The 27,842-nt window shown below is 39.7% G+C and overlaps 1 protein-coding gene across 2 annotated transcripts in view; it reads right to left on the bottom strand.

Annotated features, from left to right (window-relative positions):
* Positions 1-27,842, bottom strand: part of PIGN (phosphatidylinositol glycan anchor biosynthesis class N) — a 113,359-nt gene that overhangs the window by 8,470 nt on the left and 77,047 nt on the right. For both annotated transcript variants that reach the window (XM_029922189.1, XM_029922188.1), the window contains 8 exons: positions 27,230-27,332; positions 20,516-20,618; positions 18,540-18,626; positions 15,779-15,834; positions 15,359-15,434; positions 12,350-12,423; positions 3,635-3,677; positions 1,361-1,413 (listed from right to left, as the gene is read on the bottom strand). In XM_029922189.1, the coding sequence (XP_029778049.1) occupies positions 1,361-1,413; positions 3,635-3,677; positions 12,350-12,423; positions 15,359-15,434; positions 15,779-15,834; positions 18,540-18,626; positions 20,516-20,618; positions 27,230-27,332 (595 nt within the window). The remainder of the gene's footprint in view (positions 1-1,360; positions 1,414-3,634; positions 3,678-12,349; positions 12,424-15,358; positions 15,435-15,778; positions 15,835-18,539; positions 18,627-20,515; positions 20,619-27,229; positions 27,333-27,842) is intronic.

The following is a 27,842-nucleotide window of genomic DNA, read 5'->3' as shown; positions in this document are numbered from 1 at the left end:
CGTACGTCTAAAATGAAAACTAATTAGTGAAACTTTGGAAAGTAAAGGGAAGTATGTCAAACACAGGAAGTACTCTGAAGGATAAAAAACAGAACTACAGAATAACATCAATAATAAGAGTTGCCTTTACTGACGCGTTTTAGACCCCGGACACTGTGCTAAATTCCCTCCATGGAGTAATACATTCAGACTACACGAGGCGGAGGAGAGATGAGAGAGATCAAGTCTCTTGCCCATGGTCTCTCAGCTAAAATGCGACAGAAACTGTTCAATCCTAGTCGCCTTGACCTCAAGCCTATGCTATGACGCATTATCTTGTCTGGACACTTTGAAATCAGGGGGCTGGAGAGAAGACACCGAAATGTTCCCTAAGCATTCAAGCTGAAGAGCAGTGGACACAAAATGGTCCAGGGAGTATCTTTGATGTGCCTGGCACACATCGAATGAAAGAGATTCAAATCACATAGGCAGGGAGGCAAGCGTGTCTGTGAATAATGAGGCTGCACCAGGAGCGAGCTGCCTCAGAGGCAGGAAGAGAGGGGAGAAGGTCTAACACAGGCTTCCCCAGACCCACACAGCTCCCGGCAATGCAAGCGCTGAATGAATGGTGACTGAACTGAACAGAATCAGTCTACGGACGCCTGGGGGCTCAGTCAGCTTGCTCTTAATCTCGGCTCAGGTCATGCTCACAGTTTGTGGGGTTGAGCCCCACGTTGGGCTCTGCGCTGACAGCGTGGGGCCTGCTTGGGATTCTCTTTCTCCTCCCACTTCTCTGTCCCTCCCCAACTCGTGCTTACACTCTCTCTCTCAAATCACATAAACATTAAAGAAAAAGAACCAGTCTATAAAAATGTATCCTGTCTCCAAGTGCATTTGAAAATAAAAAGGCAGGAAGACCAACCCATTTTATTTTTCTCAAAGAGAAGAAATGTAACAGATTAGAGCAATCGTTCACAGTCAAATCACAACAAAGAAAAAACAGACTGAACCAAGTTCAGATTATACTTGAAATAACACACTGCAGCCGACTAGGGTCATTTCTCTGAAGAGACTGCCAGATTGGGAGAACACGCAGACTGGGAGGGACCTTCTCTGAAAACCCTGCTCAGATTCAAGCAGTTTCCCTTTACCTTCCCCGCTCTCCAGGGATCCATCTATCCCCACACTGTCCCAAGAAAACGCTTGCTAACGTGCTAATGCCAAGAACTGGAGAGACGGGTCTCACTTCCAAAGGCTTAAAATAATTGCTACCTGTTATGCTTACCTCAAAACTCAAATTGGCACCTTCTACTAAGGTATCAAGTTGTTTACTTATTTTTTACTGTACTCTTAAGAATTGCTACGTGAATATATACTGCACCTTGTTCCAATATCAAGCCAGCTGCCATAATCCTTGACCAAGAAGAAAAAATGCTGCAAGAGAAAACAAAATACGGCTCCATCAAAAACAAAGGTATTTTGATTCAGCTGAAAAACAATGTTTTAGGATTATGGGTTTCAGATTTCTGACCTCTCATAACCATTATCTGACTAGAATCTAGTAGAATCTGCCCTTTCCAGGAATTTTTGCTTGGACTAAAACGAGCAATAGCCTGAGAGCAGGGTGTAGCATTACCATTCAGTCAAATGAACATTAAAGCTGACATTTATGAATAACTAGAAATAAAGATAACTAACTTAATCTTTTTCAGTAAGCTCTATGCCCAGTGTGGGGCTTGAACTCATGACCCTGAGATTGAGAGTCACAGGCTCTACCGAATGAGCTAGCCAGGTAGGGCTAAAGATAACCCCAAAGATAACCGACTTTAATAAAAGACACTAATACCAAAGATAACCAACTTTAATAAAAGACACTAATACCAAAGACCTCAGTGAAAAAAAAGCCATTATCATTCATTTATCAACAAATATTTTACTGGCAGTGTATTATGCGCTAATCACTGTGAGAGGTCCTAGAAATAAATTATCTTGCAGGAGCTGTATAATCCAGTGAATAATTCAATCCAACTATCGTGTGTGTGTGTGTGTGACTGTGTGTGAGAAGAGCATTATCATGGAAAGCACAATTACGGGAGCACAGAGGAAGGGGTACATATGAGGAGTCTAACGGAAGCCTGTCCCAAGAAAAAGTCCACAAATCTAAGTAAAAGATAAGAGTCAGATGAGAGAGGACTCTGAGGACATCAGAGGAGAAGTATTTCCTGCGAGAGGGAGGAACCTGTATAAATGCCAAGAGTGCGGGCAGAGTGTGGCAGGGCCTGCGTGAGGCTGGTGTGGAGAAAACACGGGGAGGTGACGCAGGGCAAGCAGGCAGAAGCCAGGCCACAAACGGCTGTCAGCTAAATTAGGCAATCTGACTCTTTATAAAATTAATCAGAAATTAAATTCCCTTCTGGTAACATGTCTTGCTTATTTGCCACGTTGTGAGCGAAACTGAAAGCTGATTTGTCTTGGCCATTATGATGTGTAATCAATTTCAGAAATACACTGGGTATCCAGTTCAACAGAACACAAAAACTCTCTCCTCTAAATCCACTGACTGGGAATCTGATTAGGAAGTTACCTGTCTTGGTGTCTCTAATCAGTTCTAGCACAGGATGTTGTATAGTGAAGAATCAGCTTGACCCAAAGAGAATCCTGGCCTTTGCCTTCAGTTACTTGGGATGACATGTAGGCCCACGGGACGTCACACCTGATGGGTGTGTTTTGCCTGTGGCCTTAGCCACTGGCCACTTTTATCTTGGGGGCTTTGGTCATGTGGTGTCAGTCCCACCTCTAGAAGGGCTGGATGCTAAGGGTCAGCCACGGGAACAAAACGTGGTTGATGCCCTTTACAAAGCTAACGCGGGGGCCCAGATGAGCCTGGTCAGCAGGCTCCCTGTGCACGTCACATGTGGACGCTCCAGTGACTCCGTAAGGACAAGAGGCCCGGAGCTCCCTTCCTGGACTCCGTCCGCCTTCTGAGCTTCTTCCCTTGGCTCACTGCCATCCGTATCTTTCCTGTAATAACTGTGAATGTAACAGTTTTCAGGGAGTTTTGCCCTTCTATCGAGTTTTCAAACCTGAGGGCAGTTTTGAGAAGCCCCTGAACTTGCAGGCGAAAAGGAGGACCTTTTTGTGAATACATGCCATACGGGAGGCCCACCTACATGCTCTTTACCCAGAACTCACTATGAGAGCCTTCAACTTGGTGACATCTTCCCACTTGAAAAGCTCTAATGCTTCTTTCCTTCCTTCCTTCCCTTCCTCCCTTTTCTCACTCTGAGAGAAGGGTTTAAATAATCACCATCGGAAGCAGGAAAATGATGTTACCTAAATCTAGTGTTACAGTTAGCCTTTTCTGTTAACTTCTATGGAAGGTTCATTTCAGACACAATACACCATGGAAGACTAGGTATAAAATGACAGATTGAAGTAAATCAAGTAGGAAGACTTCTGATATCTTCAGAAGAACACCCTTCCTGCACAAGTCATATAAAAGGAAAGTACTCTATATGTGCAAATTATGCCAGCACTTATAACTTAATATCTAAAGATTTCATGCACAGAAATGCATCCAGATCTCTCTTGATTAAATTAAATTGGCACTTAACTTCTCAATCTTATTTATACTGCATATCCGATAACACCTTACCAAAGCCATAATGTCCGATATGACGAGAACCATGAGAAAAAGGCTGGAAAAAAATAAAGATAGATTACACATAATAGAATGGGCACACTGAAAAGCACAGCACAATAAAAATTAATACAATCAAATAACCCAATATTCTGTTAGCATTTTGCTTCTGAGAATACTACTTTTCTTGAAAAGAGTTCTTTTCTTGTTGTCTTGGGCAACTGACCTACACTGATGGGCTTCCAGAATTCAAAAATGTTATTTAACATTTTGAACATTTATTTCAACAGTAGAAAAGGGACACAAATTATGATTTTTAATTAAACTTTTTATTTTGAGATAATCACAGGCAATTATAAGAAACGGTTGAGAGGGATCTCCTGTGCACCTTGCCTCATTTCCCCCGAGGTCATATCGCACAAAAACCACCACACGGCATCACAACCAGGATATTGACACTGATACTGTCAAGATACAGAATGTCCTCATCATGCCTAGGATCCCTCCTGATACTCTGTTACAGTCACATCTGTCCTGCCTGCACCAACACTCTGCCTAATCCCCAACCCCTGAGAACCATGAACTATTTTCCATTTCTATAATTTTGTCATTTCAAGAGTGTTGTATATGTAACACTTTGTAACCTCTTGGGAATCTATTTTTTTTTTTTTCACTCAACTTAATTCTCTTGACTTCATCTAAGGTACTGTGTGTATCAAAAGTTTCATCTTTTTACTGCTGCACAGAACTCCATTTGTGGATGTGCCGCAGTCTGCTTAGCCATGCAGGCACTGAAGGACATTAAAATAAAGCTGCTATGAACACCTGGGTACAGACCTCTCTAGGAAAAATACTACAGAGTGTAATTGTTGGATCTTAATGGCAGTTGCATGTTTACTTTTATAAGAAACTAAAACTCTTTTCAGAGTGGTTATACCATATATGTTCCCATCCATAATATATGAGAGCAATTTCTTTGTATCTTCACTAGCTTTCATGTTACTACTTTTTATTTTTCCTATTCAGATGGTTGTATAATACCTCACTGTGGTTTTAATATACATTTCCTTAATCGTTAATGATGTTGAACATCTTTTTGTCAGTTTCTCTGCCATCTGTCTGTGCTCTTAGGTCTTCTGTTCATATTGTCTTTAAGTTGTTTGGTATTTACTGCTCAGTTTTGAGAATTCTTTATATATTCTAGATAGTAGTCCTTGGTCAGATGCATAGTTTGTGCATGTGCTCTGCAAGTATGGGCTTGTTTTCTCATCCGCTTAATAGGTCTTCTCTCTTGCAGAGCAAAAGCCTTTAATTTCGATGAAGTCCAATTTATCAATATTTCCTTATATGGACCATGGTTTTGGTGTCAAGTCCAACTCTTTCCCTAGCCCAAATCTCAAAGATTTTTCTTTGATGCTTTTCCTAAAAGTTTGAATCTGTGGTCCACTTTGAGTTAGTTTTTATGTAAGACATAAGATTTTGGTCAAGGCTTTAAAAAAATCACAGCATGCCTACTTGATTTCCTTAACAAGGCAATGAAGAATTTAATGCTCATGGATAATAATAGAATCTTAGCTTTTTTAGTTGCAGAAGAAATGGACAAATTTCCCTCTGCATTATGGTATCACAGCAATTAGATAATAAAAAGGAGAGAATGCAAATCCTAAAATCACTTGATGCTTTTCTCTCAGGTCCAAATAGAAAACAACAATGAAAAGTGTTCGCAGATTTTTGAAATTTCTATATACAATACAGAGGTGCAAAAAAGCTGCAGATTTCTCTCATCTCATTTATAAATTTAATGTTCTAAAAAAGTCTTTCCTCCTGGGGAAACTCAAGTGATCAATTATTGAATTTCATCATATAATTCCTTTTCAACTAGTCTAAAATCAGTGCTCTTAGTCTAAAATCATCCTTAATTTCTTTTTAAGACATAATTGTTTTTCTTTCTTTTTTTTTTAAATGGTTTTTATTTATTTTTGAGAGACAGAGAGAGACAGAGCGAGCAGGGGAGGGTCAGAGACAGAGGGAGACACAGAATCGAAAGCAGGCTCCAGGCTCTGAGCTGTCAGCATAGAACCCAATGCGGGGCTCAAACCCATGAACCGTGAGATCATGAACTGAGCCGAAGTCTGACACTTAACCGACTGAGGCACCCAGGCGCCCCAGAAATAACTGTTTTTCTAACTATAGGTCTGAAATATAGAAATGTAACTCAACAATTCCCATACACAGATACGTAGCACAAGTCGAATTTGTAAGTGAAGTGTTAAGTTACCAGTCAAAACAAGTCCAATGTAATAGGCATACGAGAAGTGTGTGACTGTGGAGAGCACAGTGGTCATTCAGTACAACCTTCTGTCCCAAGTACCAGTTCTCAAAGTAACCATCCTGATGAGGGCATGGGCTCTAATGGTTCCAGTGACAGAATCTACCCCAACTGACGCAGCCCCGATTATTTTAAAATGCTTTCCTTCTTTAAATCAAAATCGGCGAAACAAAAATTCTATCCTATGGCTATAGATCTGCTAGGACAAGAAGAAAAAAATAAAGGCAATTTAAATGCAACAGACTTAGGGCACCTGGGTGCCTCAGTCAACTGAGTGGCTGACTCTTGATTTGAGCTCAGGTCATGATCCCAGGATTGCAGGATCAGGCCTGACGTAAGGCTCCATGCTGAGTATGGAGTCTGCTTAGGATTCTCTTTCTCTTCCTCTGCCCCTTTCCCCCACTTGCACTCTTTCTCTCTAAAGTAAAAACATTTTTAAAAATGCAACAGATTTTTAAATATCTTTTTTGACCAACCAACACATGAAAAAAAATGCTTAACAGCACTCATCATCAGGGAAATACAAATCAAAACCACAATGAGATACCACCTCATGCCGGTCAGAACAGCTAACATTAACAACTCAGGCAACAATAGACACTGGCGAGGATGCAGAGAAAGAGGATCTCATTAGTACTGCTGGTAGGATTGCAAACTTGTGCAGCCACTCTGGAAAACAGTATGGAGGGTCCTCAAAAAATTAATAATAGTACTACCCTATGACCCAGCAATTGCATTACTAGGTATTTATCCAAAGGATACAGGTGTGCTGTTTTGAAGGGGCACATGGACCCCAATGTTTATAGCAGCGCTATCCACAATAGCCAAAGTATGGAAAGAGCCCAAATGTCCATCGACAGATGAATGGATAAAGAAGATGTCTATATAAACAATGGAGTATTACTTGGTAATCAAAAAGAACCTTGCCATTTGCAACTACATGGATAGAACTAGAAAGTGTTATGCTAAGTGAAATTAGTCAGAGAAAGACAAATATATGACTTCACTCACATGAGGACTTTAAGATACAAAACAGATAAACATAAGGGAGGGGAAGTAAAAATAATATAAAAACAAGGAGGTGGAGAAGACATAAGAGACTCTTAAATATGGAGAATAAACAGAGGGTTACTGGAGGGGTTGTGGGAGGGGGGATGGGCTAAATGGGTAAGGGGCATTAAGGAATCTACTCCTGAAATCACTGCCGCACTATATGCTAATTAACTTGGATGTAAATAATAAATAAATATCTTCTTTGAAGTTTTGTTTGATATTTTTAAATGTTTTTCTAAAACTATGTATTATTGTGGGCACAGAACACAGATGATGTTCTGCAACCCTTTTAAAGTAAGGCACACCTGATAGGAAGAAGACGTACTATCTCCTTAGCCTCAGCTTCCCTGTCTATAGGATGGGCAGGGTAACTGGTACTTCATAGCACTGTTGGGAAAGTTAGGTCAAATAATACATGTAAAGTCTCTAATACTACTGATTCCTTTCTCACTCCTTGTAACAAAATTTTACATAAAATTAAAGATACAGTGGAAGATAGACTCTGTCCTCATGGAGTTCATAGGTGTGCGTTAGTTTGCTGAAGCTGTCATAACAAAGTGCCACAGACTGGTGGCTTCAACAACGGTGATGTATTCTCTTATAGTTCTGGAGGCTGTGTTTGAGGTCAAGGTTGTTGACACAGTTGCTCTCCTTCTGAGGCCTTGTTCCTTGGCCTGTAGATGGCTGTGTTCTTTCTCTGTGTCCACATGGTCTCTCCTCTGTTTGTGTCTGTGTCCTGATCTCCTCTTCTTGTAAGGACACCAGTTATATTGGATTAGGACCCACTCGGATGATCTCATTTTACCTTAATTATTTCTTCAAAGGTCCTATTTCCAATATAGTCCCATTCAACAGATGCATTTGGTGGGCTTGGCGGGGTGTGTGTGTGTACAACTGAGCCCATGACAGGGTATGAAACAGAAAAATAATAAATAGTTGCCCTATGAGTTACCTAACTTACCTGGGAATTTGAGGGGAGGGCAGCTGGGTAAGAAAAGTGCATCAGACGATATGATATCTGATCGAAGACTTAATTAACAAGTAGGACAAAGCTTTTCCAGAGCAAATTTTGAACTATTCTGTGGAGACCGAGGAACAGAGAAGTTGCCCCAGTCACACAGCTGGTGAGGAGGCCGACTCTGACCGCGGCGGGTCTGCCTCAGAGCCTGTGCTCCCTGCCAGGGTGCACACTGTTTCCCCAGCGCACTCTCTCCTCCCCAAAGCCTTCAGCAGCTTACCATTTTCCTGTGAATATGCCCTTTGTTTCTCTGGCTTTATTCATATACTGTTCAAACAAGAAGGTCTGACAGTAACACACTGTTCAATTCCTATGATGATCAAATCATTGTGAAAGTAGGATGTGATTATTACTTTTCCTGTTCTGGATACAGTATTTCCACTAAAAGCAGGTGAGTTTTGGTATTTTATCTCTAAGATGTTTTCATGCTATTCAGCACCTAGAATCCTATGAGACTGTCCCATGAATACCCCCTGACTCAAGAAATAACTATGTGCTACTGGGTGTTTATACGAATGATAATGAATGTTAAAATCTTATCGCCTCCACCAACCCACTATGCCTGCTCATCTCTAATGGTCTCTTAACTGACCTCCCAGCTTTCACTCTTGTCCTCCTAAAGTTGTTATCCATACACTAGACAGAGGAGCCTTTGAGACCTTCCAGTGGCTTCTTGCCACAACTAGGAAAATTCTGGAAGTCCAAACTATGGCCTAATGATCTCATATGATCTGTTCCCTGCCCCTCTCTCCAATGTGATTCCCTTCGGTTCTCCTGCTGGCACACTCTGCTGAAGGCTGTTCTTCAAATACAAGGTCTCATCTCATGCCCTCTGTGTGCTCCCCCCACCCTCTCTACCTGAACGCGCTCTTTGCTCCTATGGTTTCACAGTTCATTCTGTGTTTATTCCTGTCTCTGCTTAAATGTCTCTTCAATCTATTTTTCTTCCTGACACTTAACACAACCTGACATTTTATGGCACACATTTTACTTATTACTTATCTCACTGAGTCGACAGTAAGCTCTATTCCCCACTCTTACCAGCAGCTAGAGCGGTCCTTGCATGCAATGGAAATTCAAAACGTCACGTGCTGAAGGAATGGTAGAAGTAATCCGCATGAAATAAAACTGAAAGTGGCTACAACCACATATTGTGACATCTCTCTTAGACACAAGACTGACTTCCCTGCTTCCTTTTGGTTCCATAGAACACTCCAAAATTTGACCCAGAAAAAATTAGATGTGGTAGAAACACCACCAAAAAACACTGTAGAAAGCTAAAACCACCCAGGGTAAAATCTGTAATTGACAAAACAATGATGGAGGAAGCAAACCTTCTTGACAAAAACCAGGCCTATAATCTGACCTAGGTAAATCAGACCTGCTGGAAAAGATAATCATTACCAAAAAAATCACACCAGCATGAGCTAAAATTCATAGACTTTAAGATAAATAAAAATTAGATAAAGGAACCAAAATTTTAAAAATTGACCTCAATAAATATAATTTCCATAAATTGAAAATCAAAATGAAAACATTTGGAAGTAACTTAAAATTACTTCATATAAAATTAGTTAAAAAATTAAGCTGGCTTAATAGAGTTTCCCTTGGAAAATGCTCTCCCAATAAAAGTGATTCGATATTGCTGTAACTTTGATTCAAATTTGGATTCCTAAATATGGGAGCATACTATCCTGAAGATCAAAACATGTAACAGAACAAAACAGAATATTCAAAATGATAGTTGCAAAACATCTTCTATTCATGTCAATTAGTGCAGGGCATGAGAAACCAGCTTTCTGGCTGCTGGATCACATGACACGTTGACCTCCCCCAATTCTCCTTCAGTCACTACTGGTTAGCCATGGCTCTCTTGTATAGTTGAGTATGTATTCAAATATAGAACTGAAAATTGTCCCTTTTAGGTCTCATTATTTGGTTGGTTGTTGAATACTTCTGCAATCCTAAAACTCTTCCCATTCTCTGCTGCCGTCCAGAGTATTCTCTTAGGTTTTGATGCATGATGAAGGTGACGAAGGTCTTCAAGCTCCATGTCACCTCATGCTGTGAAATAGACTGGTCTGAAAATATCTTCCTCCACTGTGGAAGACACTTTGAGTTGTCTGTTTCCTACACCCACTCCAAGCCACAGCTTCTTTCTCTCTACCCACCTTCCAGGTTAGAAGGAACATATGCCCATTAGAGTTCCACTCATTCAGACATACTCTGAAATATGTTGGATGGATCATTTGGGAAAGAAACGGCTTCCTGGATGGGAGGGGAGAACGAGCTGAGACATCTCTTTGCCTTTTCCCCTAAAGGTCCTTCTTCCTACCTGGAGGGCAGATAAGATGCATGGAGGCAGGAGGAGAAAGGCCAAACTCAGAATGGAAGGGGAAAAAGGCAGGCTGCTGAGGACATCACGCCAGCTCTGGACTGCCGACCGCTACACTCCAGTCACGTGAGGCGCATAATTCCCTACTTCAGCCACCATTAGGTAGAGTTTCATTGTTTACAACCAAAGCGTCTTTTTTGCGGCTTTCACAAGCATCCTTAATGGATCAACCATGAAGTAATCTTCATGCCCAGAAACTTCCTTCTAGTGGTCTTCACCCAAAATACACAAGTCTTTAAGACGAAGCCAGTTATCAAGGCTGAGAAACTAGATAAATTACTGCTATTTGAAAAAGTTAATTTTAAAGTTACGGAAAATAAAATAATACGAACCCAGCTTTTCTACTTCACCTGTGTTTAACACTAACTTCAGCAAGGAACTGAAAGAAGAGCAGTTAGAACCAGCCCCTGGCATCTTGGATCTAACAAGCCAGGCATTATATACATCCCACCTCCACCTGAACCCCTCGGCTTTCAAAACTTGTGTTGTGTCTGCTGTATCTGATTTCAACATAAACACTGAGATTGAAAAGGAGGATAAAAGGAGAGATGCTATCAGTGATATTTAGCAAGTGGATGCTTTAGTAGGTGGCAAGCAGGGATGGACGGACGGAGGCTCATGTGACGAATCAGACGAACAAGACGCGCCGGTTTTCAGCATTAAGAAAGGGAATGGCTGGGCTCAGTGTGCGGCATGTTAAATCTGAAGGTCACTGTGACATTGAGGGGGAAATGCAAGTGACCTGTAAAGCTTTCAAAGTTAACAGAGAAGACATTTATGAAGTCTTGACCCTGCACCTTGGCCTCAGTTCTCCACCTTGATACTTCGTGGTTGGTGTGCCAGTCTCGGGACAGAGTCACCGCACACGTACACACCCTCTACTTCTCATTCCATGTGTCACCAGCTCTTCTTCACTACACGTGACAATCCCTGCCAGCACATATGTATCTGCTCACAGAGATGCAAGGAAGTACATGTCATCTCCCAGTTTTTTTTTATTGCACCTATTTTTACATGATATTGACAAGGTATAAATGTTTTCAATGTTAAATTCATGTAAATATGCTGTAAAAATACTAAATTAAACCAGAAAGAAATTGCTACTATTTTTAAACAGTGGAAGAAAATCTTTTAAAATTATTATTATTACAGCAGATGCATAAGAATATGCTAAACTCAGTTCTAGCTTAAACTCATCAAAAAGAATATGCAAATTTATGCTAATATTAGCTATTTCTTTCAGCATTGAATATGCCAGTTTGATTCAAGAATAACTGCTAAGAAGCTTCATATTTATCTCAAGTGTCTTTCAGAGAGCCTGATCAGACCCGTGCTGATGAGGCAATTTTATTGGTTAAAAAAAGCAAATAGTTGAGTTGACAGCTTCTCTTCCAGAGTCTTGATTGCTTAAGACTGACTGCTCAGAAATGTCTCGAAACTTAGAAAGAATAATTCCCATTCCACTTGTCAAATGTGTAGAAAACAAGACTAAGAAACTATGTAAATTATTGACATGCAGAACAGTTGATTTAAAGCCATGTGAAATGAAATAACGTTAACACATTTGTCTCATACATATTTAACAAATAACCCAAAAGAGAATGATATCCCTTGTGTTTTGTAAGCACAATTATATCTATAATAAACAAGTCCTTAACTAGAATTTAACATTTACATTTTACTGTTTTCCGGGGAAGCTCTTCGCTAGCTTGAATAATGTTCTAATAACATTTTATTATTGAGAAAGCATATCTGTCTGCTAGAGGCTCTAATCAACTAATTTTCTCTAATGACCGCTGAACTCTGGCACGAGGGCACAACAGTTTTTTCCTCGTTTTTACAGTAACAGCCATTTTGCAGCATCTTAGTAATCACGTGTTTCCTCGCACCGCCTGAACATGGACGAATCTGATGTGCCTTAAACGTTCACCTTACCTTTTTGATGATAACTGGGTAGTTAGCTGAACTGCTTCAAAAGCACACATCACGAGAATAAAGGGGATTAAGATCTGTTTAAAAGGACAAGAAACCACGCCATAAAGAATTAGAAAAACTTAAAAATAAATGCCATTTTTGCTTATTGCAATTGTTTAACTTCTCAAATAATTTTCTCTACATTAGTGAAGAGCAAACTCCAAAATAAAACCATGATATCAACGATTTACAGGATAGTGATGAAATGGATTAAAAAATCAACATCAATAGCAAATGTAGTATAAAAAAATAACAAATAACACTCATTCCAAATGAAACATAATACAAATTTTTGATTTGTCATTATAACAATGACCCTGTTCAAATGATTCCAAGAGAGTATGAAAGGCACAGATTGCCCCAAATCAAATCAATCAGAGTGCCTGATAACTGATTCACAGACCCCTAAACCCACCTGGTCACTTGATACTGTAACTCTATATACATGATTTAGCTGTTCTGCCATTGCTTTTTGTTCATTTATCTTAATACAACTTTATTTCTGATTATACAATTTAGACTTCCTGTAAAATATTTATTAAAAAATTGAGAAAGGTATAATACAATTTATACTGACTGAAAATTCATAATCCAGAGCTAATACTGTTAATATTTTGAGATACGGCATTCCAGTAATTAAAGAATACACACACACACACACACACACACACACACACACACTTGATGTACCATAAAAAGAAAGGAGAGACAAGTTAGTGCAAAGAAATGATGTTTAAGACTGTATAAGCTTCTTTTAAGTAAAGGACACATGACTAAGATACAGTTCCGGAGGACCTTCCCTTCTGGCCACATCAGTCAAAAAAGCCTGTGGCCCAGGCACACAATGTCTGAATGTGGCTGGAGAGTAAAGATATAGTATTTTAATTTAAACTTTTGTTTTTATTTTTTTAAAGTTCTTTTCTTTTTTTTAGAGAGAGAGAGAGAGAGAGCGAGCGAGCACCCAGGAGATTGGGAGAGACAGGCAAAGGGGGAGGGGGAGGGAGAGAGACGAAAAGAGAGAGAGAGAGGATCTTCAGCAGTTTCCATACTCCGCGTGGAGCCTGATGTGGGGCTTGATCCCATGACTCTGCGATAATTACCTGAGCCAAAATCAAGAGTCAGAAGCTCAACCAACAGAGCTCCTTCTTTACTTTTTTCTTACTTTTTAACTTTTTTTTTTTGAGAGAGTGTGAGCAGGGGAGGAGCAGAGAGAGAATCTGAAGCAGGCTCTGCACTGTCAGCACCGAACCTGACACAGGGCTCGATCCCATGACGCTAGGACTGTAACCTGGGCTGAGATCAAGAGTCAGGCACTTAACTGACTGAGCCACCCAGATGCCCTCACTTTTTTCTTATTTTTAATGAAAGGCCAATACTCTTCAATAGACTAAGAAAAGAGCAAGTTCCAGTAAAAAATGTAATTGAGGGCGCCTCGGTGGCTTGGTCGGTTAGGCGTTCTACTTTGGCGCAGGTCATGATCTCACGGTTGGTATGTTTGAGCTCCATTATCAGGCTCTGTGCTGACAGCTCAGAGTACAGAGCCTGCTTCAGATTCTGTGTCTCCCTCTCTCTTTGCTCCTCCCCCTTTCATGCTCTCCTCTCTCTCTCTCTTTCAAAAATAAATAAAAATGTTTAAAAATCTTTGAAAAAGATGAAATTGAAAATTAAAGAAATAAGATGTTTTAAAATAACTTTTAAATAAAAGAAAATGGGACATGAGAAAATCATCTTTCTGACATTTCTTAGGATTACATTTGTATCAATGCGGTAACAAAAAGAAAGGATATTAATTCAATTAAGACACACATACTTTTAACAATGATTACTTTTGTGATCTGAACAGAAGGTAATCAGATTTTAGGCTGATACAAAACATGGAAAGAGCCTAAATGTCCATCACCTGATAAGTGGATCAAGAAGATGTGATATATATATATATATATATATATATATATATATAATGCAGTACTACATGGCAATGAGAAAGAATAAAATCTGGCCATTTGTAGAAAAGTGGATGGACCTCGAGGGTGTCACGCTAAGCGAAATAAGTCAGGCAGAGAAGGACAGATACCATATGTTTGCACTCATAGGTCTAACAGGAGAACAGGAGAAACCTAATGGAGGACCAGGGGGAGGGGAAGAGGGAAAGAGAGTTGGGGAGAGAGAGGGACGCAAAACTTGAGAGACTACTGAATACTGAAAACGAAGTGAGGGTTGAAGGGGAAGGGGGTGGGGGCAAAAGAGGTGGTGGTGATGGAGGAGGGCACTGGTGGAGAAGAGCACTGAGTGTTGTATGGAAACCAATTTGACAATAAACTACTTAAAAAAAAGTTTTTCATCTTAAAAAAAAAGATTATAGGCTGATATATACTAACTACATAAAATGTGCCAGGCACTGTGGTCCAGGGATAAGACCAGCACAGTGACCCTGCAGAAGAAAGGGAAGAACGCGAATTCCGTTCCACAGGAGCCTGCACCTGCAGAGCTCAGAGCCGGCCGCGATCCGGGCACTGTCAACACCCCGTCAGGGCCCACTGCACCGCTGTAAGTGTACACACTCAGGGACATGTTTGTGCAGTGAACCAATCAATTCCACGTTCGCGGATCAGGAGAACAGATTACACCATGTCTGCAGTCTTGCGGGGAACACACAGGATCTTTGGGAGTATGGCTGCTCTGATCTGCACAGCATTTCCCCACAGGGTTGAATCCTCTGTGACAGAACTTCCCAGGATTTACACAGAATCTGTACTCTGTCGCAGTTAAGTGGACTTAAGGATAAGACAAAAAGGTTAGCTATATTTTGGAGTAAAAGCTAACGGGTCCTACCTCCTACACAGCATTTTCTGGGAAGGTGTCTTCTTTCCGTGCTATTTCACTCTGTCACAGTGTCTTTATAATGTCACAGTGAGTTAACTGATAATCTTAATCAGTAGCTTAATAAAATAAGGAAATAAGGAAACTAACCTTCCACATCATCAGGGCTCCCATCATAAAAGGACTGAACACGGTCAGAAAGCAATAGACGGAGGCAAGATCAAAGCTAAGGAACCAACATACAGAGAAAAGATTTTAGAATTCACATTGTAACTTTAAAAGAACGTTCTACTAAAAAGCATGTTTAAACTGACTTTCTGAAAACTACTAAAACATAAGCTTACACCATATCAAGAATGTGAGGAGGCCGCTAAAATGAGGTAGCTCTGCATGCGCCAATACACACCCACCTCCAAAATATGCCCTTTGAGATAAAACGTATGGTACAGAACAAAAATCTAACATATTATGTTTTATATTTATAAGTTTTTATATAATATTAATATTTATATAATATATTTACATAATTTTATAATATTTATTATAAATACGCTTTTCATTTAAAATTACCTGTTAAGAGAAGCTATGTTCCCAGTCCCAAAAAATGCTGTCACTAAGAAGAAAACCTAAATAGAGTTAAGGAAATGCCAAAACAAGTCAGAATTCATACAAATTTCTCCTTCATTGAAAAAGGATATGTTTATCCTACCATGAAGGTAACTTGGTTTTGAACCTGCACATTTGGTCATAAATCATTGTAAGTGAATGTTCCATTACGACATGTCCTCGCGAATGAATGTTGAAGGAACCAGACTGAAGAGGCCGAGTACTAACAACAGGAGGCTTGCGAGGTTATCCTCACTTGTCACCAGCATCTTTAGGAGGGCGTCTTCCAGTTCCCCACAAGAAGCTGGAGCACTGTGTCTGTAGCTGGCCACTGATGGTGTTTCCAGACGAAGACCATGGGCCCAGAGCGTGTGACAGGCATCTTCAGGTGAGATCCCGCTTCAGTTCACCTACTCTCGCCGTGGGCTCACTACACTGACACGTGCCAGGTTCTTGGAAGGCTCAGAAAGAAAGAAGATGCCATGCTCTACAATAACTCAACAGAGAATGAGATGAGAAAATGCTAGGCGTCTTTTTGACACTTCCTAAGCTTACAATTGTTTTAGTGCAGTAATAAAAAGTAAGTATTAATCCTATCAGTAGCTAAGAACTAACTGCTAGGAAAGTACTTAAATACTGCCTGGCCCACTGAAAGGACTCAATAAATGTTAGCCATTATATTATTACAGGCACATACACAAAAGTGGATAAGAAAAACTGAAGCGGATGTATGAGCTGTGACAACTTTCAGTGAAAAAGTGGCATTTCAGTTGGTGACTTGGGATTCAAATGTATTCATGGATCTATTCACTCAGCCAATCAACTGACCAACCAACATTCATTGTCTAGTAAATGTCAGAGCAGAGCTAGACACTAAGCATATAAATACGAATAAAACAGTCTCAAAGCGCTCGTACGGTAACTAAGATTATGACAATATCTAGAAGTTTACGAGAAGCATTTTAAGGTAAACAGTGGGGAACAGAAGACACAGTCAAGAAACATAACAGGTGTGATAGAAGCCTGGAGTTTACTGAAGGATACAGTGACAAAGTGAGATTAGTGGCATATTAATTAACTAATAGATTAGGGGCATATTAATAGGAAGCCTCCGACTTTACTGTAGAGACAGTGCCAAGCCCGCAAATATTTTAGGTGAGCGATGCAAGTAAGAAATACCCATGACAGTGAGAGATCCAAATCAAGGAGATATATAATTATAGGCAGGAACACAACTGGGAAGCTGTTTCAGTAGTTCATGCCAGGGGCAAGGAAGGCCTGAGCTGGTGCGCTGGAAGCGGAAATGGAGAATGAGGGCAGACTGTGGGACTTCAGAACTGGACAAGGGACAGTTACATGTGACAAGTGTGATGGCCTGGATGGCTGGGAGTATGGTGAAGCCATTCAGTGAGATGAGGCTACCAGAGACAGACTTGGGAGGAGGGTGGGCAGCTGTTAGTTTCAGACACATATTTGGTGAAGCCAGCAGAACACTGGACATATGGCGGGTGAGGTCAGAAGAGGTCAAGGTCAGAGAAGTAAATCTCAGAGCTGTTTGCACGGAGGTGTCAGTCAAAGCTATGGGAGAGGGTAACGTTATCCAGGCATGGGAAGAGGAGAAAGTTAAGCACAGAACTTGAAGAAAAACACCACTCAAAATGAGACAAAGGAAGGGTAAGTATTAGTGAAGGAGAACAGAGCTGATGTAAAAGCTACGAAGAGAACCTGGATCACGTCCTGAAAGTCAAGGAAAAAGAGAAGTCAACAGAGCTGAATGTTACAGAGTGGTCAAGTACAACTGAAGAGCAGACGGTGTGGTCAGGGCACCCCTGCGGCCCAGTGAGGATACAATCTCAGCAGGGACCTCCGACACACCTTCTCCGAGCTGCTAGGTGCCAGGCAGCGCTCTGGGTGTTCTAGGCTTACGGCTCTGGTACATAAATGGGGAAGAAATGGTAGTAGCAACTATAGATTTTTCTTTCAAGAAGCTTGGTAGGAAACAGAAAAGACCAGATAAAGTTCTTCTTTAGGGAGACAAAGCGTTCAGGGGAAGAAGTATTTATTAGTACAGGGTAAGTGGAAGGCGGCTGCAGAGAGAGAACAAATCTGAGGGCAGAAGCAAGAGGTAGAGAGGGGGAGAACACCACAGTAAGCTTAAAGGAAACACCTCCCTGTGAATTTGCTGAAGCTGGTCAGCCAGCCTTTCCTAAGTGAGATTTCATTCTGCCACGTTGTCTTTCAAACTTCTAACACTAATAACTTTCATACAATGTTGCCTCTGATGTGATCCAAAACCTTTGTGAGGTAGGTGTTATAAACATGAGTATAGTGTAAGATACACACATAAAACGATACAAACCAAACTCATAATGGTGGATTCTTCCAGATGAGGGAAAGTGGAGCTGGCAATTAAAAAAATAAAAACTTATGCTTTACTGGAATGTTTTAGTTTGTTTTAAATGTGTGACATATGTGACAAGATACTACTTGTTGATATCCTGGACGGCAGGAATATATACAATACATCTGTTTTTAGTATTATTCTGTGTGCTTTGCTACAGTTCCAACATTTTTTAAAAATGTGAACCATGTGAAGGGAATTACTGTTCTCAGGGGTCAACCCCTCCCAGGTGATCCCCCTACTAAGCGACAAGGGGAAACACCCTCTCACTCCAGGGAACAGGAGGTTGCAGTGCCTTAAAGCAAAAGGCCAAGTGAAGGATACAAGGAAAAAGGCCCTCCGGAGGTCATCCAGGTAGAGCTGTCGAAACTGCGCTATGTCCGTGTTGCAGGTGAACTGGACGCTCGTGACCTGGGAGACGATCGCAAACACGTGAACACACACAACAGTTGTTACCTCTACCCTCAGAGGCAGACTGACTGCCAGTCTAAGATACAATAGCTAGAAAGCTGATCTGGTCCTGACCAAAACACACAAAATAAAGCTGCTCCTACAGCTTAATGACATCTTAATACGATCTGCCAGAAGGCAGACTACGCTGCTAACAATACACTGAGCAGAGCGGAGCACTGTGGTTGTGTAGGATACGGGAGACGTGAGCTTCTCCTTCTCCTGTATAAATGGTTCACTTTCAAATCCCGATGTAATTCTTCCCTTTTCGAAATCCTGATTCTTCCGGGTGCTGATCTTCGAAAACCCAAACATGGTATATTAAAAAGCATGATAAAAATAAATTATTTCTCTGTTTCTTTGTTATTCTGTTAATTCTATTCGTAGAAAAATTATTTTTTTCTCTATAAAATACAAAATATTTCTGTTTTTGGTAAAATTGAAAGTCACTCAATTCTAATAATATGGATGCACTCTTGCTTAATCCACCCCCCTCCCAAATATAAAAACTCATGGAGGAGTTTAAACAAAGACCTTCCCATTCCTCCACTTCCCATGTAAGTTTCCAGTGAATTCTTTGGATGCTTTAATTCTCCTTTATAGAAAAAAATCTGTTTTCTATTGAAAAACAGAACCTTAAAAATGATACAATAAATGTTACTTTTAAATTTAATATCTACTTCACATTAATATTTAGTATTTACTATTAAGGACAGTCTGGCCATTTATTGGAGTCTGATCAAAACTGCTTTTCATGTATTGTTTTAATATTCCAGGGCTGAAAGTTAAAAACCCATAATTATTTAATATACTTCAATAAAGTTCCTTCATTCTTGAAATTAATTATTCTAAGATCAACTGCTTTCTGTAAACTCGACTGGAACCAGTTATGGAAGGGTGAATGGATCAACAATGAAGGTGTTTTTCTGCAATATTCTTGTTTTCTGACCTCAGTAAGTAAACTGAATATTCTGTCACCAATGTCTTATAATTACCTTCAGTTCTAAAATAAAGGCAAGAGACATCAATTTCACTGTATAGCTCAGCATGACAAATGTGCCCTTAAAATTCCGCTGGCTTTTAGCCACCTCAAAGCGCACTGTGTTGCATAAACAGCTCAAGATTTGGACCGAGGCCGCGACCACTAAGGCAGCGGAATGAACAATTTGGGATAGGGGCACGAGAAAGAGAAACACAACACTGAAAGCACAAATGGCACCTTCTGGTCAAATTCGTGAATGACTTGTGACTATGTGATTCTTGTGACTACAATAAATTGAGGAAAAGAAAAATTTGACATGAAAACAGAAGAAAATAAGATCAAGAGCGTTCTTTCTCCTCCTTCATCTACATTGATGTTTTTGTACATCAGTGATTCACAAATAATCTCTAAGCCCAACCTATTTACTGCCTATAAAAAAATAAAATCATGCTCTTCTGTTATAATATGTATGTATACATATAAATTTTTCTTACAAACTTTAATTTTTATTACTAACTTAATCATGACTGCCTTAAATGACAGTCATTAAAATTTTAAATGGACTAACACTGTAACTTCCTTCTCAAACAGAAATATTTCTTCTCAAATAAATGCAGGGGCACCTGGGTGGCTCAGTCTGTTAAGTGTCTGACTTTGGCTCAGGTCATGATCTCATGGTTCGTAGGTTTGAGCCCCGCATCGGGCTCCATGTTGACAGCTCAGAGCCTGGAGCCTGCTTCGGATTCTGTGTGTCCCTCTCTCTCTGACCCTCCCCTACTCATGCTCTGTTTCTCTCTGTCTCAGTAATAAATAAACATAAAAAAAAATTAAAGAAAAAACAAATGCAACAGTGATTCTGTCCGGCTACCTTCTGCTTATGGGAAACTCCGTGCTGCTGCAGGGTTTCTTGCTCCATCTCTATCCAGACAAACATTAAACACGACAACACTAACGGAAAGAGAGCTTCATACCTAAGGAGTGAGGGGTTGGGGGAAGAAGTGGGAGGGGAGGGAAAAAAGAAAAAAAAAACATTAAACAAGTAAATATGCAAATATCTGCTGAGAGGTCTTTCTCAAAATTAAAACAACCTTGACAACATATCTAAGTAAGACTACCACAAAATTTAAACTTTCTAGGCTTTCCAGAAGAAGAAAGTGGGAAAGAAAAATTTTAATATCAACTCCAGCATCATTTTTTAGAGATTTTTAGAAATCAGTCAAAGGTAAACAACAAATACACAAAGAAGGAAAGAAAACATTAAGACATAGGTAAAAAGACAATTCCTGAGTTAAAAATCATTAATACACATAGAAGAGCAAGCAAATGTCCCAAATTAAAAAAACAATGGGTGCAATACAGGCATACATCTCTGAGGAAGAAAAAAAAAAAGAGCTAATAAACCCGTGACAATATGCCCTCCCTTACTGGTAACTGACATGGAAATTAAGTGAACAGGAAGATACCATATTCACTTATCACATTTATCCATTAAAAAAATGTCAACAAGAGTATAATGAAAAGTAACTCTCATATGCTCTATATAGAAATAAAACGTTCTGGAAGGCAATTCAACACTGTGCCTCTATAATCCCCAAAATATTAATATACTATAATCCAATGATGTTACCTCTAGGCACATACCCTGAGAAAATAATCCAACGTGTTCACTACAATTCTCCTATGAGGACACTTGTTGTAATACTGTTTAGAGAAGGAAAAAACGAAAACACAAACAGGAAGCAAGCTAGGAAGTGGTTCCATAATGCACGGCACCTCTCTAGGCTCGTCTGATGTGGACACTACCCGGTGGACAAAGGAGAAATGCTCAGGAGGTAAGACAGGGGCACAAGTCTTCTCGCATCCTCGTCCAGCTTAGTTTGGGATAAGTGTGCCCCTGGCCCTCCCCCAAATACTCTATCATAGTTCTTCTCACACTAGTTGAGTCCCAGTTTATGGACGTGTGTTTCTCGCTAGTCTGTAAAACCACTGCCTGCACCACCAATGCAGGTCCAGCTGACAGTAAGTACCCCTGGGTGAGTTCCTTACCCAGGTGAAGTTTCAAAACAAAAAACTAACCAAATCAAAACAACAAACTTTATTTCTCTCAAAATTTTTCACTTAGTGAACTCTATTCCATTTGGCACCATTTCCTAAACATGAGAAAGCAAAAGAAGCAACACGCTTTAATCTCTATTGTGATCATAAAAATAAAACACTGAAGACGAGGCAGAAGGAAGTATTTATATTTAAGACAGTATACACAAATCACTTGGTATGTAAGATGCAGAATGCCCAACTCCCTCTCTCTGCCCTTCCCTCATGCCTTCATGCTCTGTCTTTCTCAAAAATAATAAATAAAAAGTAACATTAAAAAAATTTAAAAGGGGTGCCTGGGTGGCTCAGTTGGTTAGGCATCCAACTTCAGCTCAGGTCATGATCTGGTGGTTCACAGGTTCAAGTCCTGCGTCTGGCTCTGTGCTGACAGCTCAGAACCTGGAGCCTGCTTCAGATTCTGTGTCTCCCTCTCCCTCCCCTTCCCCCCTCCTCAAAAAAAATAAATGTTAAAAAGAGATGTAGAATGCCTAAGCATATGAATAGACAATGTACACACGGGAAAATATCATTAGTAAAACAGGTGCATAAAATTATACAAAGCTGTGCCATTTTGACCTATTAAAATAGCATTTGATGTTCTTATTTGAAAATGAAAACACCAAATACTGTGGAGGATATGATAAAATAAGACCCGTCACAGGTTGCTGGTGAGATTATAAACGAGTACTGTTCTGAAGACAAAAGTAAAAAAATTTACATCCTCCATGGCCCACCTAAACCACATGTGAGAAATGAAAAAGAGATCTAATCTAAACTGTGTAGAAAGCTTGTATACAAAAACATAGCTCAAAATATAGTTTATGATAACGGAAAATGGAAATAAATGAAATGATCAAAAATAGAGCAACAGCTCAATAAATCAAGGTTCGTCCACATCACAAAATATTAAATATCTATTAAAATGATGGTTAGGAAGCCTATGAGCCACCAGGGAAAATGCTTCTAAAATAATGTTAGGTAGGAATAAAAAAGATGTAAAATAGTCTGTGGACTATGATCAATACCATGTCAAAAAGACAAATACAGAGGGAAGACTGGAAGAAATAGGCCAGAGTATCAGCAGGCGGGATGGGGTTAATAGATTGGAAAGTAACCAAACTGTGAATAATACTATTTTTACAATGATTTTTAAAAAAACGATCGGCAAACAAGTGTCAGTTTAATGCGGAGGTCCTGGCCGTTCCTTAGACTGTAGCGCGGCCTCCACATCAGCTCGAAGGCACCAGCTCAGCTGCCTCCTCACGTTCATTTGCGAGCCATTCCTTGATATATGTTGATTATTTTAAATGTTTATTTATTTGAGAGAGAGAGAGCATGGGGGGAATGGGATGAGGCAGAGAGAGAGAGAGAGAGTGTGGGGGGGGGGAGAGAATATCACGCAGGCTCTGTGCAATCAGCCCAGAGCCCATGCAGGGCTCGATCCCATGAACAGCTGTGAGATCATGACCTAAGCCAAAATCAAGAGTAGGACGGTTAACCGACTGAGCCCGCAAGGCACCCTGCGCTAGGCATTTCTTTGTATCTTATAATCCTCAACCGAATTAAGTCACAATACCTTAACTGTTGCATTTTGTAATTGCCTAACTCTGTAAAATAAACCCTTATTTTGCAGCAGCTTCCAACTCTACCATGCACCTGGGGGTAAGCTACCTGTTCCCCCGTTTGTCTGTCTAGTGGTCAGGACACTGGAGATGGGAAAGGAAAATCAATTGTTGATTAATTGGATCAAGAAGGTGTATACTCTAAACAAGAGAGGACCAGGATTTCTTAAAATATTTGCAGTTATATAGGAAAGCATTCTTTCCTAATATATGGAAACATAAATATCATAGTTCTACAAATAGTGCCAGAGATTTATTTCCTTTCAGAAACTATAAACTATCATCATTTTCATTTGTAAAATGTAGATGAATAAATCTGATAAAGACAATCTTCCTCCGGGACTTTATTTCTTTAGACAATCAATATCTTGTATAAAGTCTGCATATCTGAATTAATAAACTGAAATACCAATAAAATGTCATCACAGGCTCACAGTGTACATAATAAAACCTTACGAAATTAGGATCTGCTAGTTTGGTCTCTGCAAATTCAACATGGCAGAAAAGGCATCGGGCTTTGTTTTATAGTTTGCTAAGCAAAGGGATAATATAAACAACATTTCAGCAAGAAAAGTTTAACAAACTTAAGAAAACTACTTTCAAGCATTACAATAGCTCCATTTGCATAAAAATAATCAAATGCTGATTAAAATGACTCTTCTTTATTCATTAAATCAAGGATACATTGTTAGAACTTAGGATTACTATTACTGAATTTCTGTAAAGTAATAAAACAGCATTTCTTTTAAATATGCTATAATTGTGACTATTCACTACTTTTCATAGAGAACCCTCCAGACTGTCCAAAAGAGTAATGTGGGACAATGACAGGTGGACAATTAGTTTTGCAAAACTGATCTGAAATTGAAAAATGTACTAACTGAAATTGTTAGACTGTGCCGTTTTCGGCTATCCCTGTTGCATTTTTCTGCGAAGGTAAATATGCTTTGATGTTGAATGATGTATTTCTTAATACATTCATTAACAGGTCCATACTCATTACTACTGTTCGGATTTTATGCCTGAAATTTTGCTTTTTAGATTTTCTTAAAATAAACTAAATGTGCTTATGGTAATATGCTTTGGTATCTTTGTGACTGTGAAATTGATGATTTAAAATATTATGAAATATTTTCTTACTAAAATTTCAACTTTAATCATCCTTTCTTCGTTCTTTCTTTTCTAACCAGCAAATGAGATCTATTTCTAGATTTGTTTGTATTTCTTAAATCTTCTACACGTTCCTTTACATTTGTTTAATGCTCTAGAATGTGAAGGTTCAAAACAGAAGAGGGGCTACTGACTATTAAGTGACTGCACAGAAGCTGGCACATATCTCTGGACCCCTCAAACACATACTTTCTGTTTTTAAAAAATTTTTAATGTTTATTTGTTTTTGAGAAAAACAGACAGAGTGGGGAAGGGGCAGAGGGGGAGAAGGAGACACAGAATCCGAAGCAGGCTCCAGGCTGTGAGCTGTCAGCACAGAGCCCGACGTGGGGCTCAAATTCACAAACCACGAGATCATGACCTGAGCGAGAGTTGGACACTTAACCAGCTAAGCCTCCAGGGCGCCCCTTGAACACATAGTTTCTTACGGCAACCTCTAGGTATGATCTCTTAACGAACACATGTGTCACCCCAAAATGGTGGGTTAGAATAGAAATGATTTTACCTTTCACCTTCTTATCTAGACTAAAAGGTCACATTATGTTTATCACTTTGCGTAAGAACATGCTAGACTTCAAGTTTAACTTGAAAATTCAAACTTCTAAGTCTCAAAGCAAGCCCCTCTTAAAATCTTATGAGGTAACTGGTGAAAATTTCCATGTTGCTTATATTACATCTTCACGGCTGTGCTCCAGATCTGGTTATGCAGGGAGAGAGGGAGGCAGGAGGTGTGGGGGGCTCTGGTAAGGGAAGGTTTCATACCCCACTGGATCATCTCTTATCTGAGGACTACAAGAAGTCCTGGGGCCCAGGTCACTTACAATGTTAGAGTCTACTATGAAAAGATTTTTGAGGATATCCCTCTAATTCTGAATTGGGACAACTGATTTTCCCAAGGAATAAACCTACATCTTGAACTCAAAATAGCTTTACAAAATCATCTACACTGGGAATAATCTGTCGATAGAACAGTGAATCCCTAGGTTTAGTCTACTTGGGATCAAGATCCTATATTTGGACCAAATTTAGTAGTGGTGACTTGATCTGTCTGTTCTATCTAAAGTTGTTATAATATACATATTTATCACCCTCATCAGCATTTAAGTAAGGATGAAATAAAATTCAAAGGCAAGTAAAGAATCCTCTTCTTCAAAAGCAGATGGGGCGATTATATCACTGTTTCACGGACTTCTAGAGAGCACTTCAGGATCCACCCCAAATCAAGCTGCTGGTTTTTGTTTTTGTTTTATAAGAAAATTTAAATCTTAAGTAAAATTGGGTTCTTTAATTTCTGGGAAAATATTCTGAAAGTTTTTAAATTGAAAGGAATATTTGGACTGTATTATGTAAGACTAAGATAAAAAAAACATATTCAAATAAGAATAGACAAATCAAGGTATAATCTGAAATGCATGGAAGTTACATCACAGAGCTGCAGTTCTTTCACATCATTGACTGAGACTTTAAGTTTCCCCAAAAGCAACCAGAACTTCCTAACACTGTAGTGAAATGACATTTTAGCAACTTCAGGAAACAAACAGAAAGACAAAGACAACAGGCAATACTATGAAAATAAGAAAACAACAGATTTAAGATCAAGTCTCTAAAATCTATAAAGAACTTACCTATAAAGAACTCAACACCCAAAAACAAATAATCCAGTGAAGAAATGGGCAAAAGACATGAATACACACTTCTCCAAAGAAGACATCCAGATGGCCAACTGACACATGAAAAAATGTTCAACATCACTCATCATCAGGGAAATACAAATCAAAACCACAAAGGGATACCACCTCACACCTGTCAGAATGGCTAACATTAACAACTCAGCCAACAACAGATGTTGGTGAGGATGCGGAGAAAGAGGATCTCTTTTGCACTGCTGGTGGGAAGGAGAACTGGTGCAGCCACTCTGGAAAACAGTATGGAGGGTCCTCAAAAAATCAGAACTACCCTACGACCCAGCCCCTAGGTATTTATCCAAGGGATACAGGTGTGCTGTTTTGAAGGGACACATGCACTCCAGTGTTTATAGCAGCGCTATCCACAATAGCCAAAGTATGGAAAGAGCCCACATGTCCATCGACAGATGAATGGATAAAGAAGATGTGGTGTGTGTATATATGTGTGTGTGTGTGTGTGTGTGTGTGTGTGTGTGTGTGTACACACACATATATATAATGGAGTATTACTTGGCAATCAAAAAAAAATGAAATCTTGCCATTTGCAACTCCATGGATGGAACTAGAGGGTAATATGCTAAGCAAAATCAGTCAGTCAGAGAAAGACAAGTATCATATAACTTCACTCATATGAGGACTTTAAGATAAAAAACAGATGAACATAAGGGAAGGGAAGCAAAAATAATATAAAAACAGGAAGGTGAGAAAACATAAGAGATTCTTAAATATGGAGAACAACAGAGGGTGACTGGAGGGGCTGTGGGAGGGGGGATGGGCGAAATGGATAAGGGGCATTAAGGAATCTACTCCCAAAATCACTGTCGCATTATGTAAAAAAAAAAAAAATAGATCAAGTCATACATAGTTCTTATGAAGCAGAAAATATCTCCTATTTATTCCTCAAGATTTATACAGATTTCATTTCCAGAATATTTCCAAAATATTCAAAGAAAAATGTCCATATCATTCAGAAATTGCAACCAAAAGTTAATTTTTAAAGCCAGTGCATACCCTGTGCTCAGCAGAATGTAGGCTGACATCGAGGAAAGAAGGATGCTGAACAGCCGCTCGAAGAGACTCGTGGGACTCAGCAGCGGCAGGACGAGGGAAGAGGCTGCAACAGAACAAAGGAGGGTCCAGTCAGTACCAGTGCGATGCAGGGGAATTCAGAAGCACTGATTGCAGCATTGATGGTTTCTGTGACCTCTCCAATGGGCTATGTTTGTCCTAATCATTTTTGTAAGAAATATGAAACTTGAACATCTTTTTAAGTTTATTTATTTCAAGAGAGACAAAGAGAGAGAGAGAATCTCCTACTTCAGTAGAAGGGCAGCAACATATACACTCCCCGTCTCTATTTTGGGAAATATTTTGGAAATATGCCTAACTTCCTCATCCCCCTGGTTAGGTAGGCCATACACACAGAGTTGAATGCTCCAGAGTATGGAGACAGATGACCTGGGATGAAATCCTGATCGAATCATTTATTAACTGTTTAACCATGGGGCAGGTTTAGTAATCCATTTAAGTAGCATTCCTATCTGTCAAGTAGAGAGGATATAAAAAGGTTGTTGTGAGGTTTAAATACAACTCTGCCTATAAAATGCTCCCTGAGCATACTGCC

Source organism: Suricata suricatta, chromosome 14, assembly GCF_006229205.1.
Source record: "Suricata suricatta isolate VVHF042 chromosome 14, meerkat_22Aug2017_6uvM2_HiC, whole genome shotgun sequence".
NCBI lineage: Eukaryota > Metazoa > Chordata > Mammalia > Carnivora > Herpestidae > Suricata > Suricata suricatta.
This window is presented reverse-complemented; position numbering and strand designations above follow the sequence as displayed.